The 19,555-nt window shown below is 41.3% G+C and overlaps 1 protein-coding gene across 1 annotated transcript; it reads left to right on the plus strand.

Moving 5' to 3' along the window:
• The first annotated feature begins 501 nt into the window (after positions 1–501).
• On the plus strand, positions 502–18,496 carry pde6a (phosphodiesterase 6A, cGMP-specific, rod, alpha). The gene is made up of 22 exons (XM_061235766.1): positions 502–975; positions 4,655–4,807; positions 5,011–5,100; positions 5,340–5,480; positions 6,859–6,933; positions 7,202–7,266; positions 7,455–7,521; positions 7,800–7,847; positions 8,395–8,544; positions 8,978–9,121; positions 10,036–10,101; positions 10,186–10,332; positions 10,861–10,968; positions 12,688–12,797; positions 13,109–13,196; positions 13,482–13,582; positions 13,819–13,926; positions 14,128–14,191; positions 15,415–15,489; positions 15,935–16,018; positions 16,319–16,487; positions 17,956–18,496. The coding sequence occupies exons 1-22, from the start codon at positions 502–504 to the stop codon at positions 18,003–18,005; spliced, it is 2,577 nt and encodes an 858-aa protein (XP_061091750.1). The 3' UTR covers positions 18,006–18,496.
• Positions 18,497–19,555: the final 1,059 nt, after the last annotated feature.

Below are 19,555 nucleotides of genomic sequence, written 5' to 3' on the forward strand. Positions count from 1 at the left end.
CTGAGTTGTATTTTTAAGTGATCACATTCACATTCACTTTTTGTATGATAATAATTATACTTCATGACCTTCCTGTACGCCTTTTGTGTGTTTTTATGTTAAGATTGGCCCTGCTGGGGCAGTGCAATTTCATGATAGACGATAGCTATATTTTCACACTGCACACCCCTCTCCAACTCTTTGCATTCCAAGTGTTCCAAATTTGATTAGCATTATGTGAATTCAATAATCCCAACACAGTATGTAATTAGATACCGGATTATAAACCCACATGACCATGTTAAAACAATCCCTTTAATCCCTGCTCTCTGTCAACTACCTGCATCGTAGGTGCTGAGATTAATGCAGAGAGATGATCAGAGTGAGCAACTGAATACAGTTGCAACTCTTGGGAGGAATCAGGTTTCTTGGAGGACGTATTTGCAGTGTGTTACACTGTCCTTTGCCATCTCCATTCTTAAATTCCGCATTCAAGCAATTATTTTTGAGTAGCAGAACGAAATGGCAGCAGTAGACAAAGACGTGGCGGAGAAGTTTCTGGACAGCAACCCTGCCTTCGCCAAGGAGTACTACGACTCCAAATTCCGGCCGAAGGTCATCTCGGATCTTCTAGGGAGCAGAAGATCGGAGGTGGACAGTCGCGAGTTCCACAACCTGACCAGTGTGGAGGAGAGCGAGATCATGTTCGACCTGGTGCGGGACCTCCAGGAGAACCTGCAGATGGAGCGGGCCATCTTCAACCTGATGCGACACCTGAGCTTCATGATGCGGGCGGACCGCATGAGTCTCTTCATGTACCGCATGAGGAACGGCACAGCCGAGCTGGCCACGCGCCTCTTCAATGTGCACAAGGACGCCACGCTCGACGAGTGCCTGGTGCAGCCCGACAGCGAGATCGTCTACCCGCTGGACACTGGAATCGTGGGCCACGTGGCCAGTACCAAGAAGACCATCAATGTACCTGATGTAACGCAGGTAAGCCCCCCTCTTGGACACCAACAATGGCTGTATCACAGTTTCTAGCCTGGAAGAGCTTGTTTGATTGTTGGGGACCCATTTTAATGAGGTGTACAAATCAATACACACACACACACACACACACACACATATACATGCATGTTATTATACTAGTATGATTTAATGAATAGTGAGTAATGAATAACAAATGGAGTATTGTGTCAGTAATTATAGACTTATTCAGCAATTCTGCACTCTGCCTCCAGGAGACAGTGTAGTCCTGCTAGGTCTCTGATTCTGCCTTCCTGCAAAGCCAGTATAATCTCATTACACTCAGCTGCTATGCTGCATGAAGAGAGATGTGCATGGGCACGTTTAACAATATACCAGTTCATTACGGTCATGCCATACAGTTTACAGCCCCCTCATAACATTTGGGTTCATCACACTGCATGCCTTCATCATAAAACATTGCCGGGGGACGGACAGGGATTCTGAGGGAGCAATGTCACTAATGCTCTACTGTGAGAAAAAGCCTGTCAAGCAGATCATTTAGGATTAGTGACATCATTGTCTTCTTCATTGGGATAAACAGCATAAACGTGTCATCATTGCTGAAGGGTAGAGGGTTGAGGGTATTGAGGGTTAGGAGAAGGATTGAAACCGTCTCTTTGTAACAGTGTGATTTATTTTATTATATTCCATATTATTTTATAGGAGCCAAAAAGGAGAACATTGATTTCATAGAAACACAAACATAGTGTGGAAAAAAAGGCAGAGGGTTTGTTTGGAAAATCGCTAAATAATATATCTCCTGCATATAAGTACTATATCACACAAAGTCAGGCAGCCTTCACCAGTAAGTTTTGAATTGGGTGCAAATACAAATCCAGTCCAAGATTTAGGTCTGTTAATCTCCCAAGTTTACTGAACTGGTTGAACTCAAAGCCAGAAATAATAATGGTGTGCTTGCTAGACTGTGGTGTTTTGCCTTTGTTTCACGCCTTGAGTTCCCACTAGCAGATCAGTTGACTCAAAATTAATGTTCATTGCTTCAGTACATATATTTAAAATTGCAGCAAATTAATATGCCTATCTCCCAAAACCCAAGGAAGTGCAAAGCATGTCTTTTTTCTCAGCACTGACAAAGTGATTCATGAGATGAAAACTACTCCCATTCTAAATTCTGAAATTACCGTTTGTCATCGTTTGTGTGGTGGGATGACAGTTTTTGAAAGTATTACCCATCTGCATTTCAGGGCATTTACTAAAATATGCAGGTATTTATGAAGCATATTATTGGGCCTACTTAAATTGTACAGTGCCTTGAATAAGGTTTTTGTCTTATAAATGTGGTATGATAAATATTCAATTCAAAATATTCTGAGAAAATCTTGAATAAGTACTATTCACTGCCTCTAAAGGTTCATTTCTTTTTCATTTTCAGTCAGCAGCACTACAATAGACTTCCTATCACTTATTTGAGAAACAGTGCATCTGTGAAGACCCAATGTAGATATTACAAAATTTCTAAATATGTGAAGAGTCAATCAGGAAAAAAAAGCCATCTGTTTGCATGGATCCAAAGCAGTGTTCACAGAATATAGCATGTGATTTAATCAGGCATACCTTTAAAACCAATTATTATTGATTTATGATTATTTTCACTGTACCGCCCTTGACCCTGGGCCCGATCATTCTGTCCAAGCACTCGTGAGACAATAAAAGGTTCCATTATGAGGCTTTTAGAAAGTGTGGCTATGAATTGGGTCTGTGCCATGCCAGCATTGGCTCCCTCAGTGTTAATGTTTTCAAGCTAATAGAAGCACACAGTTCTGAGCAATGTTTTAAAAGTCTTCACATGTTCCTTGAATATTCAATCAGTAACAGTCCTAGTAAATGAGAGAAGGTAATAGAGTCATAAACCTCCATGTATCCCACTCTTATGGAACAGCATGGCAGAAGCAATTGCCCATCTGCAAGTCCAGCAGGATTAAACTACGTCACTCCCCCGCCCCAAATGTCTTCTGGGAAACTGGGTGTTACTGGGACGGCAGTGGATTACTGGCCCCATAATCTCAGATGAATTACAGTGATCCTGGATTATTTCTAAAGGTCACTCTCATGTTCCACAAGTCAGCAGAAAACCACTACTCCACTTCATTCCTTACACATATTCAGGCATCCCACCATCTCATTGTAATAAAACTCAGAAAAGAGGCATATACATTCAGTCAGTGCCTTTGTACAAAACATACAAGATAAAAATGTCATCAAATTCTTAAAGTCTTAAATTCAGTAAGAATTGTAAATTTACAATTTTTTTTTTTCATTCACATGGACCAAACTAAGTGATTAAATGCACCTGCTTATCAATGTATTTGACTGTTCCTAGCAGCTGGCAAATGCCCATTGATTTCGTTTTAAACTTCAAGCACTTGTTATTGATGTGCATGTAATATCAATAATTTCACACTGCTTCCAATGAGATTATTCATTTAATGAATTACCTTTTTTTAAATCTTTCTGTGATAAACACCTAGCCTTACTGATCTGTAGTGTTTTCCCCTTAGAAGTAATGAGAAACAATTATTTCACAGCTGTTCTTTAAAAAGAGGGTTGCAGTTCTCGGGGTCTATGTATTTCAACCCCCCAGTATTCAAACTACTGTAAAGTTACACCCTTGTTTTGACCCCTGTTGATAAATTCAACAGATACAAATTGAATTGTATATATTACATAGAACATTCTAAAATGTATTCCTACAGTGATAATTAAAGTGATTTGTGGGTGACACAGTAGTTGTTTAATTGGTCAATTACTTTTGGACAAATATTAATAATTATATATAGGCCCATATATGTATAACACATACTGTAGGCTATACAATATGCACTTTATAGCAGGATCTATCGCTTAGTTACACAATATTCTATAGTACAGTTTGTGGGCAAGCTATGTTGAAAGAATGATCCAAGATATGTGGTCCCAGATTGGACACATGTGCTTTAGAAAAGTATATTGCCACTAATTTGAATATGCAAAATGGCCAATACACTTTACAGTGCACTACTCTAAGATTATGAATTGAGAGATTTGAATCTTAAACAATGTGCCCAGTGGTGAGCACAGTTGTTTGGCGTACAGTAGACATTATACATGACTGTAGCAGAGTTGTCAGAGATCTGTGCTACTACCTTGATGGAGAGCAGGCTAATGTTAGCATTAGGGCTAATCAATTTGATTTCCTCTCTATTGAGGCTTCATCGAATGCAAACATTTGACTTAAAGGTACAATGGGTAATTTCAGACTTCTAATGGTCAAGAGAGGAATGGCAGCAACAATCACCTTCATACCACAACACTGTTTATCCCTCCCCCTTCTCTGTGAATGCACTGAGGTTGAAACACCATTGGCTGAACCAATTTTTAACCAATGAGCTTGAGTTATTGTGCATTTATGCCATATTTTTTAATGCAGTGTGTCGGGCCGTCAACAGTATATTTTGAAACCTGAATTTAAGCACAGGCAGAGGGTGAGTGAACATGTCAGTGAGGCTTTTTCAATGATAGGAAGGGATTTACAATAACAATGTTTTAACACAAAAATCTTACCTTTTGTACCTTTAAAACATAGTTTTTGCAATTAATAGCATAGTGAGTGAGTGACGGTTTTTGACACCTCTTTGTTCTTCAGAATGCCAACTTTAGTGATTTTGTGGACACTCTCACGGAATATGAGACCAAAAATCTCCTGGCCACGCCCATCATGAATGGCAAAGACATGGTGGCTGTCATCATGGCTGTGAACAAGATTGGGGGGACACACTTCACCAAACAAGATGAGGAGGTACTACCACCCCCCAACTCTCATGACAACCCATTGATCCCAACCCAACCCCAGAGTGCATTCACTTGCTGTGTGTTCCACAAAGATTTTCAGCCAACATCCCGTCAGAGCAAAACAACACCAACAATGTCCTGGCCATGCACATAAGCTTTTAGTCTCCCTTGTAAATGAAATATGTTTGAAAGCTTTGTTGTCTCTTGTAGACCCTGATGAAGTATATCAATTTTGCCAATCTGGTACTGAGAGTCTTCCATCTGAATTACCTTCACAACTGTGAGACCAGAAGAGGGCAGGTGAGATGATACTTTATTTTTGAAAGTAGTCCCCAAATAATGGGGACTAGCTATTAATGCAATTTGGGGAGTGGGTGAATACATTAATGTGAGAACAATGCTTCCTTTGAGTTTTTGAAAAATTATAATGTTGATGGATGGAATGCTTGTGAGTGGAGTGGTCAGTGACATATGCAATATATAGTGTTATATGTTGCTTTGCACTTTAGACCCTTGATTTAACACTTGATCCACCACAGGTGCTGCTGTGGTCTGCCAGCAAGGTGTTTGAGGAGCTGACCGACATTGAGCGACAGTTCCACAAGGCCCTCTACACAGTTAGAGCTTTCCTCAACTGCGAGCGCTATTCCGTTGGGCTCCTGGACATGACCAAGACAAAGGTGATTACAGTGGCCTACCATGGGATGTAGATCGAGGCCTTCAGCAACCACACCTTTAAACAGATGATTGGGCAGCTCTCAATCTGTTTCCATTAACGTTTTTCATTATCAATCAAGCAGTGAAATAGCTGATCATATCAATAGTCATAGCAATTCTTTGTGTAGCCTACTATCAGTTATCTTTGCATCATAAAACTGAGTAACATTTAATTATACTGTATGTAGTGTTTGTCGGTGTGCTGGGAAAAGGGGACATAACGCATTACCTTAAAAACAAGCAGTACACTACTCCATTAAATTAGCTTGTTTAACAATCACATAATTATTTTGCTGAATAAGTAACATCAATATGAAGTCTATAATGATTAAGACATGATGATAACACAGATAACTAGGCTACAATGTGAGATTGTTTAACAAGGCAATAATCTGAATAATTAATTGGCAAAAAATCCCAAAGCTTTCTCTGAAATCTCTCGTTGTAGCATTTTCTTCTCATCACTTTCCAGAATGTAATTAATTTTAAGACAGCACTCGGTTTAATCAAAATGATTTAACCATTAGAAAGCATAAATTTAAAGTGGAAATGTGTGAAAGCCGGTTCATACCGGACAGACAAATTGAGCATAAAGGGAAAGGTTACTGAAGACCTGATTCCAGAGCTCATGGTATGCCACTGGGTGATCATGTTCAAAAATACCTGCAGTCTGGCTGCTGCTGGGCAGCCTGTGGCCCCCTGGTCAGGTATCCATCTCCGCAATCCAGCATCGAATCCTCAAAATAATGAGTCACTGCAGTATATGGCAGAAAGTCACTGCTTTGTGCTTTCTCATATACCATGACTCATCTCAGCTGCTCCTATATATGGAAACGTCAGAGACAACAGAGATTTATCCACCTCACAAAAAAACGAGCAGCATCCCTCCAAAAAATTCAGATTTGATTGCTATTTTGGCTTCTTTGCAATGTTATTTATTTGCTTCAACTTTTACATTTTATTTTGCCAAGAAATGGTATTGGCTGTTCTGTCTAGTGAAAACCTATATGGTTCAGCAAAATCATTGTTTTTTTCCTGAAAAAATTTACAGAAAGTTATGATTTTTATGTCATTTGTTAAATACTCTCAGGATCCTTCAGTTATTAGTGTTGTTATTGGGGTGAGGAGAGTTAACATAAATGAAGAAAACAGCATCATCATTTAAAAATTGTGTAAATTTTTGAATGAATTTTTCTTTAATTAATTAATGATATGCATTCATCAGTATACAGTAAGCTCTATAATGTTTTCGAGTGATTATGGCAAACGGCAACAACATCTGTGTGTGTGTGTGTGCGCGTGTGTCTTGGTATCCCTCCAACAACCGTTGTGTGTTTACAGGAATTCTTTGACCTCTGGCCAGTGTTGATGGGGGAGGTTCCTCCATATGATGGGCCTAAGACTCCGGATGGCAGAGTGAGTCGTTCTTCCCGCGTCACTCACTTTAACTTGACTTAATCCTCATAACAGTTATTTTACTCCAGCTAGGCATTGTGCTCATAAACATAACCCGACATCATATAACACAAATAATCATATCATACATTTGTAAAGTGCATATTTCTAATGCTAAACGGTGGTTGTACCTGTCAATCCAAAGCAACACTGCCACTGTTTCTATTGTAATTTGAAATGCACTAGATAGAAACCAGTTTTAATTTACATTAAATACATTTCCTTTCAGGAAGTTATATTCTACAAAGTAATTGACTATATATTACATGGAAAAGAGGACATCAAAGTAATTCCGTGAGTCTTCATATATTATTCATCATAATTGTTTGTTGATCATATTCTCTTGCTCTTTAATTGCACCTCGGTAGATGTGTGTTGTGCTATTTAAGCCCCCATAATTAGTCGTGTGCCCTGGCAGGTGCTTAAATCTTTATATCCTTTTTTTCTTCAGTACCTACTGGCTGTTCTCTTGTCATTTTCAGGAGCCCCCCAGCTGACCACTGGGCCTTGTGCAGTGGGCTGCCCACGTACGTGGCTGAGAATGGACTGGTGAGAGGCGTTCTCCGTGAGAGGAGTGCTCTCAGAATACAGCCTGACACGGCAGCCTGACACCCTGACAGCCGTAACAGCCTATTATGCAGCTGTCAAGTGCACAGCGCTTAGGAAATTGCGTGTACTCGCTCAGACTGAAATCATGGATAATTGCAAAATTTCTGGATGCTGTAATTAATTTCCTTTTTGCCATACAGTAGGTTTTCTTTTTCTTTTTCTCAGGGTGTGCTTAATCACTGACTTCTCTTTTTTTTCTTTCTTCCTATACGCCGCAGATTTGCAACATAATGAACGCTGGGCAGGACGATTTCTTTGAATTCCAAGTAATGTCCCTAAACATACAACATACATAACTGTTTTTAATTCAAATACTTTTCTGTGCTTGACTGATCTTGTATGATGCAATTTAGCGGACTAGAAGGTGGGGTCTGCAATTTTAGAAAGTCTTTCACAGGTTCATCCATGTAATCGACCCTAGACCACTGATTGCCATTGCTACAGTTGCTGTAAGAAAGCACCAGGTCTGAATTGTGTCTGAGGCACACAACACAATTGTATAGACCAGAAATAAATGAAGTTGCTCTCAACAATTCTGGTCATAATAATTAAAAGTGCTGCAGAGAACAAACCAATCGAAGAGGCTTATGTAAGTCCCAAGAAATAAGAGGAATAAAATAAATTCTCAGAACGCTATTAGGCCAATATTGATATTGTGGCTTCAAGCGCAACACCACAACCATCGACGTTAGATAAACTGAGGTGTAAAATCCATACACGCTTAAGTGAGACAGAGCTGTTGTGTAGAAATGAATTGTGATGGAATGTAGGTGAAATGGCATTTTGTGAGCGATTCCCCTTCTCTTGTACCAGAAAGGACCTCTGGATGACTCAGGCTGGACCATTAAGAATGTACTGTCATTGCCTATCGTCAACAAGAAAGAAGAGATTGTGGGCGTGGCCACCTTCTACAACAGGAAGGATGGGAAGCCCTTTGATGACATGGATGAAACACTCATGGAGGTGCTTCAGACATATCGACAACATGGATTCATTGGTCCACAAATACAAAAATGTATACATTGAGCACTGTTTATGTGTTTTCAAATTGCATGTATTACCACCATACTATAAGTGTATTATTATCCCTTTGAAGTGTAGGTTTAAAAAAATAAAATAAATACTAAGTCAGTGTTTACTAGGACTTCTTTGCTTTAGATGAACAGTAGTGATTTTTCCATGAGCATTCTAAGAACTTTCTAATAGCATATTTGTGATCTTACACTTTCAAGTGTTAGCATTTATGATATTCCTCAAATTTAGGAGAGGGCAGTGGCAGCCCTTTTTTCAAATATCCTTCCCATCACAGGTTGTCCTGCTTTCTGGCCTATGGGCAGAGGACCAGATTTATGTTAGGTAAAGTTTTAGAAAGCTCACTGTGCTTTTATGGTTGCAGTCTCTGACGCAGTTCCTTGGCTGGTCGGTGCTGAACACGGACACCTATGATAAGATGAACAAGCTGGAAAATCGCAAGGACATCTTCCAGGACATGGTCCTCTATCATGTCAAGTGCAGGAAAGATGAGATTCAGAACATTCTGGTAGGTTTATTTGTAAAGCGTACTATATGTAGCACAACGGATAGTCACACATAATGCTTGCTGAACTAGGCACCATGAAACGGGATTTAAGGTGATAGGGCCAATAATTTTGGTTTGGTCATCAAACATTGAATGATGATAAAGGTCTCTCTGCAGCGGCCATTGTTAGGACTATAGTGACCCCCTCAGGCAATATCGTGTGATTGTTTATTTTCGGTAGGGCCCCCTTGCTAGCTATGTGACTTCACATCACTAAATGAATATGATTGAACAAATGCATCTGACGTAGCTTAGTCAGAACTGTAACGCAGACTAACATCCACCAGCACCATTTGAATTGCATGCAAACAAAGAAATACTGTCCATATCATTACAATAGCTATATCATAACCCTACCTCTGAATTCTGGTAGGGCCCCGATACCACCGGCCCTATACGTTCTGCAGTGCATTGAACATATAATGCAGTAATAAACGCCCCCACCCTGCCAATGGTGTAAAGATAACATATGTGGAATTATAACTGAACACATAAAATTAAAAAGAATCCAGGGTTTGGCAGACTGGAAATTCACACATTCTGAAAACAAAATGTGATTCAGCTTCAATTGGCAGCTGTCCTGTATTAGCCGAGATGTCCCATGTTTCAGCCAAAACTGGTGTGTCCATGTGGGATGCCCTTCTGTCACATATTTTGCGCTTTTGGTTTTTTCAGTTTTGGACATGCCAAATTTGTGAAATATAATTAATTTTCTAAACAACCAGCATTACATGATATCAAACAAATGACATTACCCATAATCCACTCATGGTCACGCTAGTGTGCATCACTGGTTTGTGTCCCATATTTGGGAAACAGAATCTGACAACCCTCTGACTCAGGGACAAAGCTGATTGTGTGTCACCTGCATCTAGAATACCAGAGAGTGCTACGACAAGGAGCCCAATGAGTGCGATGAAGACGAACTTGAAGACATCTTGGTAAGGGACTTTTGCAGCTGCTTCACATCTACAATTGGCACTTCTCTTATAGACCATGCCACGCTAATTTTCATCTTTCCCCAGGAAGAACAGCTCCTAGATTCAGAAGAGACAGAGATCTTTGAGTTCCACTTCTGTGACTTTGAGTTCACAGAGCTGGACCTGGTCAAGTGTGGAATCAAGATGTACTATGAACTGGGTGTGGTGGACAAGTTCCATATCCCAAGAGAGGTGAGGGGAGGTGGGGGTGTCAGTAAATATGTGGCCTGTTGGCTGTTGGTAGTCTGAGACTCAAACTAATCATGCCTACTCTTCTCACTTCTGGTACCAAAACAAGGAAGGTGTTGGATGTTGTTATTCGAGATCTGTGCAATGCTCATCTTTCACAACCTGCAAATTGCTAGGCAACCAATAGTGCACTCTAGGGGAGAAAAAAAGGTTTTTGAGATCAAAATATCACTCCTTGATTACTGAAAAGTCAGTCCTTCGATTCATAGTGAGCAGTATGTTCGCCTTATCATCTTTTAGCATATATACTGCATAAATATTTTATGCTTTGACATTTTGCTTGTTTCTGGAAAAAAAGTGATTACATTTTCCAAACACTTCATAACTGTCAAGAAAGTTTTATAGGTAATATGCTAATATGCATGTTAATATGCGTCGGCAGATGGTCAGACTGAGAAAATGGGAAATCTCTGTGGTTGTTGTTGATGCTGAGAGACAGCTGTCATAGGAAAGGCTGTGTGCTTCCCTCAGACACTGGTGAGGTTCATGTACTCCCTCAGTAAGGGCTACAGGAAGATCACCTACCACAACTGGAGGCACGGCTTCAACGTGGGCCAGACCATGTTCACTCTGCTCATGGTGAGTTGCTCTTCTCGCCACCCACTTATTTTTGTAAGACTGAGAAATTTTGCATTTGTTTGTCTCATTTGCTCCCGTCTCACCAAAAGCTTTTAAAATAGTATGCATTGCCCTGGGAAGGATGGAAATACCAAAACTTTGTTAAATACTTCATTGTTTTGGATTCAAATACTTTTCCACGTTACCGAGTTGTCTGGTGTATTTGAACTTATGAAATACTCTCAAACAGTGCAAACCCACATGTTCTAGTCCTCTTTCTTGGCTCACTTGACAAATTACTAAAATGTAAATGTAATGTAAATTGCACCAGGCAAGATCAATCGAGCACAGAAAAGTATTTGAATTGAAAACAATGACTTAGGCCTGATTGGGATAAATCATTAACTGGCTTGAACTGAGTCTATAACTGTTGGAGAGGTCTTCAACCAGCCCGATCTCTTCAATGCCATAGCACATTTGAAAACCCTTCACTGGCTTCTGGTGACTACCTATGTTTTATTCAAGTCACTCAGATTTGAATAATAAGTTGTAAATGGTACAGGCCCTTCTTGTGTTCAGACAATGATTACCCTGTACCCTCCAACTAGATCTCTTCACTCAGCATCCCCTTGGCAGATACCTGTCCCATCACTCTGAGCTCCTGCCAGCCACCCCTTGTGGTGCCCGCCCTTCTCTGCCCTCATCCCCTGATGCTGGGGTGACCTTCCCTATCAGTCAGGCAGGCACATTCACTCAAACATCTAAGAAGTCACCTTCTCAGACAGCAACACAATGTTTTATATAATATGTATAATATTAACTTCATCACATAGAATTTGGGACATGTACCCTGGCAGTGGTGCATATATATGTAACCTTAGTTTGTTTAGCATGTGAAAAACGCTTTTCCAAGTCACTTTGTCTAAAAGTGTCTGAATGACCAAATTACTGAATTGTGAATTTAAATATCGTACAACACAGTTGGCCTCCTCCTGCCAGTATAGAGTGGGCTTAAGCTGGCCAGGGCTGCTTTTACATGGCATAAGCACTCCTAGCTACTGTGCACCAGAGGTTTTGCACTTTTAGAGGCTATTTTATAAGTTCCATTACATCAGACAAGCTCAGTAAAGCATTGAAAAGTATTTGAATCCAAAAACAATTATGTTGACCCAGGTCTGATATTACATGCTGCATGGCTTATAGTGTGGAAAAGTCACTGGCCCAGACTGTGCAAGGGTAGCACAGTTCAATGGATGTTTCTTTATATGAGAGAAAAAAGGGAATAAGCATTGGTACTGACAACCTGGCACACAGTGGTACAGATCATCATATCGTGTCTATGACATGCTGGGATACTGTGCCATGTTTTTGGTGTCTTATTACCTCAGAAATGAAGAGCACGATCACCTCATGACCTTTAGAGTAGTTCCAGCCTGGAACACTTCCTTCCTCTCGATGTGAGCTTTATTTTTTCCTCTCCTAATAACTCACAGAGGATGTAGCAGGGACAGGGTCATTATGGACACCCTGCTGCCGTGATGCCATGCTTCATTTGACATAACGAGCTCTCTGGAGGAATGGCGTGTGCGTGCATGCGTGTGTGTGCGCATGTGCATGTGTGTGTGTGCGTGTGTGTGTGAGAGAGAGGTGGGGCAGCAGGCCTGGCTCTCATGATGGTTCTCAGGTGCACCTCGATACTGATCTGTGGGGAGCACCATCACTCTTGGGTCTTTTCATTAGACAGGTGACCTGAAGCGTTACTACACTGACCTGGAGGCCATGGCCATGGTTACTGCTGGTTTCTGCCATGACATTGACCACCGAGGAACAAATAACCTCTACCAGATGAAGTAAGCAGGAGACCCGAATGTTCATAAATAGAATGCCCTATACAGTAATTCTACCTCAGCTTGTGCATACAGTAAGAAAATGTGCTTTAAATCATATCTTATCATCACAAATCATATACGGTACTCTCATATCTCGTATCCGTGTGTGTTTTAGCTGAGCACATAGAGTGAGCAGAACAAATAAATTGAATAAAGTGAACACATAACCCCACCTTTGATATTAACTAACACCTTCAAAAAACACCATGAGTTATGAGTTCTGATAGTTCATTAGTCCAATGTAAGTTCTGCGCCATCTTATCTTTCCATAGATCCGGAAACCCCCTGGCCAAACTCCATGGCTCCTCCATCTTAGAGAGACACCACCTGGAGTTTGGGAAAACATTGCTGAGAGATGAAGTAAGGTTATAGTTTTGCAGCACCAGCACCGGATGAGTTCCCATCCGGCACTGAATAATGGGAAAATCAGCTGAGCCACCACTCACCCAATCTTTCAGGTTAAACAGACAACTGAGAACACTGTGCCTCTATAATAATGATTCACAGTGCACAATTCAATCCCGATACACAATTCAAAAATAGCTGAGGACAGTGTGTACTGCAAATGTTTCACACCAGACAGTTCTAAATAAATCATATTATGTAAATAACATATTACAATACATATTTAAATGTTTATTTCAGGACTTAAACATTTACCAGAATCTGAACAGACGACAGCATGAGCATGTCATCCGTCTGATGGACATCGCCATCATTGCAACTGACTTGGCTCTATATTTCAAGTAAGCTCTAAAAATACTAGTGGTTAAATAGGTTCTGGACCAAATAATTAAAATAATATAATAATGAAGTGAACAGCCTTAAAATTTGTTCAGTTTTTTCTAAGAGTAGAATAAGCTTGAAATGCACCATTGTTGGAACTCCAGTCATCAATGGTCATTGTTGGTTTTTGGTGTGTTTCAAATAACGAGGAGGTATCTAACTTGTGAGTGGATTGATTCTTGTTGTCACCCTGCAGGAAAAGAACCATGTTCCAGAAGATTGTGGACCTGTCCAAAACCTATGATGATTGGGATGCATGGACCAAGTTCATGATGCTTGAGACCACCCGAAAGGAGATAGTCATGTGAGTGTACCCCTTCATCCAACCCCACCCACCCTCAATCCTCCAAGCCTCCATATCCACAGAAACACACTGGTGATCCACAAGGAATAAACCCTTTCTTAGCATGGAGTTACACAGTGTACACTCAATGCTTCTACACTCCCCACCATCCACCCCCTCCAATAGCAAGGTAAACATTTCCTCTGTGTTTTCTTATTATAGGGCAATGATGATGACCGCATGCGACTTGTCTGCTATTGCCAAACCCTGGGAGATCCAGAGCAAGGTAATCCTGTTGTTGAAAAGTGTGTTGTATCTTACTGTGCGTCACTCAGTGGTTCTCTACCGGTGCTAGCCAGCCATGTGGCTCCATAGTCCCATGGGTTTAATGGACCCTGTGGAGAACATGCACAGCAGAGTGATATATGATGACTTAGACAGCCCAGACTAACTCTGGCAATTAGAGTGTTTACTATTTGGCTGATTAGAGTAGCAGAGGACTACAGCTTTTAATCAGGTCATGGCATGTGGCAGGGGAGTGTATGCAGTGCACATGGGTGGGTAAATGTTAACGAAATAGACCTGGATCAAATATGTCATTGTTTTGGATTCAAATGCCTTTCTGTGCTTTATTGATCTTGCCTGATGTAATTGAGTCAACCAAGAGGGCCATGAGTCTGGGTTTGCACTTTTCGAGTGTATTTCATTGGTTCCAATACTCTGCTGAATAAGGAAGATCAGGCTACAAAGCTTCTGGTCGTTGATTGGTTTGCAATCAAAAAAACGTCTTTATTAACAACGATTTACGCCCAGTTTCGTGTTTGCGGTCAGCTGTTGCTTCTCTTCCCTCAGTAATCCACCAGCTGTGCCATGCAGTTACAGTGCCAGCACAGTGAGCAATTGGCACAGCTGGCAGCTACTAGAGAGCCAGGCCAGCAGGAAAGGGAATATCCTCACCCCTGATCCCCTCGTTCCCTGGGTGACATCACAGACATTATCACACTAGCCAGTTGGTCACCTTGATATTCTGAAACATTCTGACCTTTCAACTCCTGAACATTCATTTTGGGGGCGTGGCCAAATACAATGCAGTAGATGTTTGGACACACCAGGAGCTCCTGTTTTGAACCTCAAGTTAGGGGAGGATGGAATAAATGTAGGAGTTGACCATCTGGTTTATCATGATATATGTGGTGACACTGGGAAATGATGTGCAGTCAGACCACACTCTAGGGGGCACGACTAAATTAGAATTATATTGCATTTGATTTTATGAAATGAAAAGTGAGAGATATACATTCATATACTGTATAAAACCATTATTTCAGTCCAACAATTTTTGATTTTTTTGTTTGTTTGTTTTATTCAGTTTTTAACTAAAGTCAGTATAAATATTAAACGTAGCTATTTTTTTAAGATAACATTATCACAATAATGTTGTGAATGATAATGTGTGATTAATGTGTGAATGTGCAAATGCTCAGTGGTCATGATACTCTGCTCCTGCAGGTGGCGCTGTCTGTAGCAGCGGAGTTCTGGGAACAGGGTGACCTGGAGAGGACTGTTCTGGAGCAACAGCCCATTGTAAGACACACAGACGGACCAATGAGGAAAGAGAAAGGAGGCGTGGGGGGTAGGGAGGGATTGGGAGATTGGTAGCAGGGTGAGGGGGTGTTCCTATGAGGCATTTTGAGACAAATTACCTATTATGTGGTGCACTGAATCAGAAAGAGCGGTCAGGCTGGCCCAGTCAGCTGGGCTGCACCCTTGCCTCCAAGGCTGCTGTCAGCCCACAAATACTTTGTGAGATGTCCACTGCAAGCCACCGTGGCTGTGTCTGCAGACACATTAAAGTCAGACTAGCGATTTTCAAACCCGCTCATATTATCGCCTCCTGTTAGATTTATGCATCAGCTGTGCTTGTCTTCTCCTGGCCACCTGCAGGGAAGCTTACAGATTTATCCGTTTCTGGTGTAACCTCACTAATGGGAGCATCCATTTTGTTTCTCGTCCCCCCTCCTCTGCTTAGCCCATGATGGACCGGAACAAAGCGGCTGATCTTCCCAAGCTGCAGTGCGGTTTCATCGATTTTGTCTGCGCATTTGTGTACAAGGTGAGCCCGGCCGCCCTGCTTCCTGCTGCGTCAGTAAGCGAGAGACCCCGTCATTTTCTAAATGGAAAAAGCACACGTGCTGTCAAATGAATTACCGGTCCGCTCGTGTGCAGGGATCAGGCTGCCTGTCTCACTCACCTGAGTAATTATATTTCAGCTTAATGAGTAATGATAGGTCAGCTTTTAGACAGCAAGCGCACTGGTCGAAGAGGCTCTGTGAGCTGAATTCTGAGTATAACTCGAGTGGAACTGTTTCTCTCATCCTCTTGTATTGCCCCTGCCCTTCCCCACCCTACCCAGGAGTTCTCCCGTTTCCATGTGGAGATCACCCCCATGTTAGAGCGCCTGCTGAACAACAGGAAGGAGTGGAATGCACTTAAGGAGGTGCACGAAGCCAAGATGGCCGCCCTAGAGGGGGCCAAGCCACAGAAGGCAGAGGCTGCTGCACCAGCCGCGGCAGCCAAGGCGGGTAAGGGAGAGAGACAGGGCTGAAAACCACCATAAATTACAGTCGGTGAAACTTTTCAGTGGACTGCAACATGGCCTAGGAAGGGCTGTCTTCGGGACCATCTTTATGAGCCCTGAATTAAAGCAGTTCAGCTGGCCACTCGACCGTGTCTAGTTCATAATGAAAGGTACTGGAACAGAGTGTTCCATCTGTAATTGCCAGGAACAAGATGAAATATCTCAAGGCATAGCAGAACTCAAAGCATTGTCTACCTCCATATACTGTGGGGTCCAGAATTATGGGCACCCTTGATACGCACAAAAAGTGCTGTAAACTTTAATGGAATCAACCAAACATTTTTAAAATAAAGAATGTACACTCACTGTGCACTTTATTAGGTATTAGACTTATTAGACAGCTGCTGTAGCCTATCCACTTTAGAGGTTTGACATGTTGTGTGTTCAGAGATGCTCTCCTGTATACCACTTTTGTAATGTGTGGTTATTTGCGTTACTGTCACCTTCCTGTCAGCTTTGACCAGTCTGGCCATTCTCCTCTGACCTATCTCATTAACAAGGCCAGAGAACTGCTTCTCACTTGAAGTTTTTTGTTTTTCCTACCATTCTCTGCAAACTCTAGAGACGTGTGTGAAAATCCCTGGTGATCAGCAGTTTCTGAGATATTCAAACCACCTTGTCTGGCACCAACAGTCATTCCACGGTCAAGATCACATGGCTTGGCCTTTCTGACATTTGGTCTGAAAAAAAGCTGAACCTCTTGACCATGTCTGCATGATTTTACGCATTTAGTTGCTGCCACGTGATTAGCTGATTAAATATTTGCATTAACCAGCAAATATTTATATAGTGTACAGGTCTACCTAATAAAGTGCTCACTGAGTGTAGATCATTATCCATATTGTTTATTATATGCAGCCTTTTTTCTCCATTTTTGTTAAGGGCGCCGATAATTCTGGAGCGGACTGTAGCTGTGGGGAATAGAAGCAGTGAATAAAGAAATGGAAGCCACTATTTTAAGTCGTGTTTAAGTAGAGTGTTGGACAGCCAATATGGCCTGTATATGCCACGACAGCATCAGTCAGCATTAATAATTCCACAGGGGGAATACAACATCACTTTTCTAGAAAGTTAATCAATTTTGTTCGCTTCCATATTGTCCTGGATACAATCAACATTTGTCTTTAACTTTCTTACAGTTGAATTTATTCACTTTTATAATCTTATACTATTATACTTTAATGTATTTATTAAGTTCTTAGCGACACAAACACCAATTCCTGATTGAAATTCAATATTGTAGGTGTCACAAACATCTGCAATAACATAATTTGTCAAAATTAAATGAAAAGCACAAGGTCCCACTGTAGAATGGTATTAAATCCATATCTGTTTCAACTGCTAGCCTAGAGATCTGTCCCATTGATTGCTGGGAATGCATCACAACTAATCTTTTGGTCCGTGTCTTACAGCAAACCACGCCCCAAGTCAGCCCCAGTCCAAGACCTGTGTCATCAACTAGATGGAAGGAGCCAGGGCGCTTCATTAGTCTAAGAACAAGAAGTGTGCTTGCCTCACAAGTCTTTTCACCAAACCTTTCATTAGCTATCTCACTTTTGCGGACCTTCAGATCTCTTAGGCAAGGATAAAGCTCAAATATTTTACGGAGTAATTGATGCATATTAGAAAAAAAGGAGCACTGAGTGTAATTCTGAGAGTAAAAGTGTTCAAGTGATTTGCTGGCAGATATTATGACTGTACAAATTACTGTACAAAGTACAGTCATAGTATATCATTTTGTTTCTTGTTTTGTGTTATAGCCTATATTTGAAATTCATGGCTTGAAATTTCTTACCATCCCATAGGTTATCAGATGTCAAATTACGTGTCAGATAATACACATGACAGGGAAGTATGGCTATATGGGTGTTTACAGTTTGGCATGTCTTGAATTCTAAAGATACATTTAGGGTATCATTCAATCTGAAAAATAAAATATTTTACTAAAATGCACATGCAAGCATCATTCATATCTGTTGATGTATAAAATAGAGTTGGAGCACACAGACACTTATCACTTCCACACATTCCATTGTGTGCCACGTGTTTGTCGCTCTCCTTTTTGTCTCTTGCGTGATGCTGAAAGAAATGTAGGACCCTAGTTCAGCGGATTCCGTGATGTACACACGTGACGTATTTAAACTAACTGTGCCAGTGGGACCATACGTAATTGTCTTACCCAGTCTGACAGAACAGATAAAATGCTCGCTAGGCGTTACCTAAAAAGGAAGTGCTTGCCCAATGCGGAGGGGGAGACTACTGCGTCACAATTTGAACGCAGTTTGAAGCGTCAGCATTGTGGCGTCATGAGTGACGCTCTACTTCCTATACCCCATGGGAAGAGCTGCAGAAATAGGACAGCGCGCGTTCATGAAGTGTTACACAATCGAATTTCAAGATAAAAGCACAGCGGATCTTCAAACAGAAACAGGCAACGAGAGCTTTCCGGTTACGGTCGTTCCCTCTGACAGTTGAATCAGAAACCACTGGAGCATAAAATTGCCGGTGGCTCTCTAAAGACACATCATTAACCAGAGTGAACCTTAATCAGTATCCGCTAGCCACCTAGCTGAGGAAATCGCTGAGGTCGCTAAACTGAGAGGCTAAAACCCAGCTTGGTCTGAGAGAGCGAGCAGCAGCTAATGACAGTTCTGGTTGCGACGAACACAAACATTGTATCTGTCCTACATCCTACGGTCCTTGTAAGCACAAACATGCTTTGAATGTTACATTAAGGCAGCGTGTCTGCTGCAGACCAAACATAATTAGTTTTACGTCTTCGTCCCTACCGAGTAGCAAATGTTAAATAGTTGAGGCTACCAGTAAGGACATTTTTACTTACCCATATTATAGCCACATCTAAGATCCATCAGATTCTGAACCAGCATGCATAATTGTCTGTCATGTAATAACGAAATAGGCATTGCTGAGGTTTCATAGTAAGAAGTTTTTTATTTACTGTCTGGCTGTTGGTTTTCAGTTGGCCCCGACAGTTGTGCGTTAGATAGCTTA

Source organism: Conger conger, chromosome 3 (assembly GCF_963514075.1).
Source record: "Conger conger chromosome 3, fConCon1.1, whole genome shotgun sequence".
NCBI lineage: Eukaryota > Metazoa > Chordata > Actinopteri > Anguilliformes > Congridae > Conger > Conger conger.

Bases quoted from the DNA above. Each gene is read 5' to 3' on its own strand.
- pde6a (XM_061235766.1), top strand. From the start codon at position 502: ATGGCAGCAGTAGACAAAGACGTGGCGGAGAAGTTTCTGGACAGCAAC. The intron at 7,522-7,799 runs GTGAGAGGCGTT...TATACGCCGCAG, and splicing joins ACGTGGCTGAGAATGGACTG to ATTTGCAACATAATGAACGC. The intron at 9,122-10,035 runs GTAGGTTTATTT...ACCTGCATCTAG, and splicing joins ATGAGATTCAGAACATTCTG to AATACCAGAGAGTGCTACGA.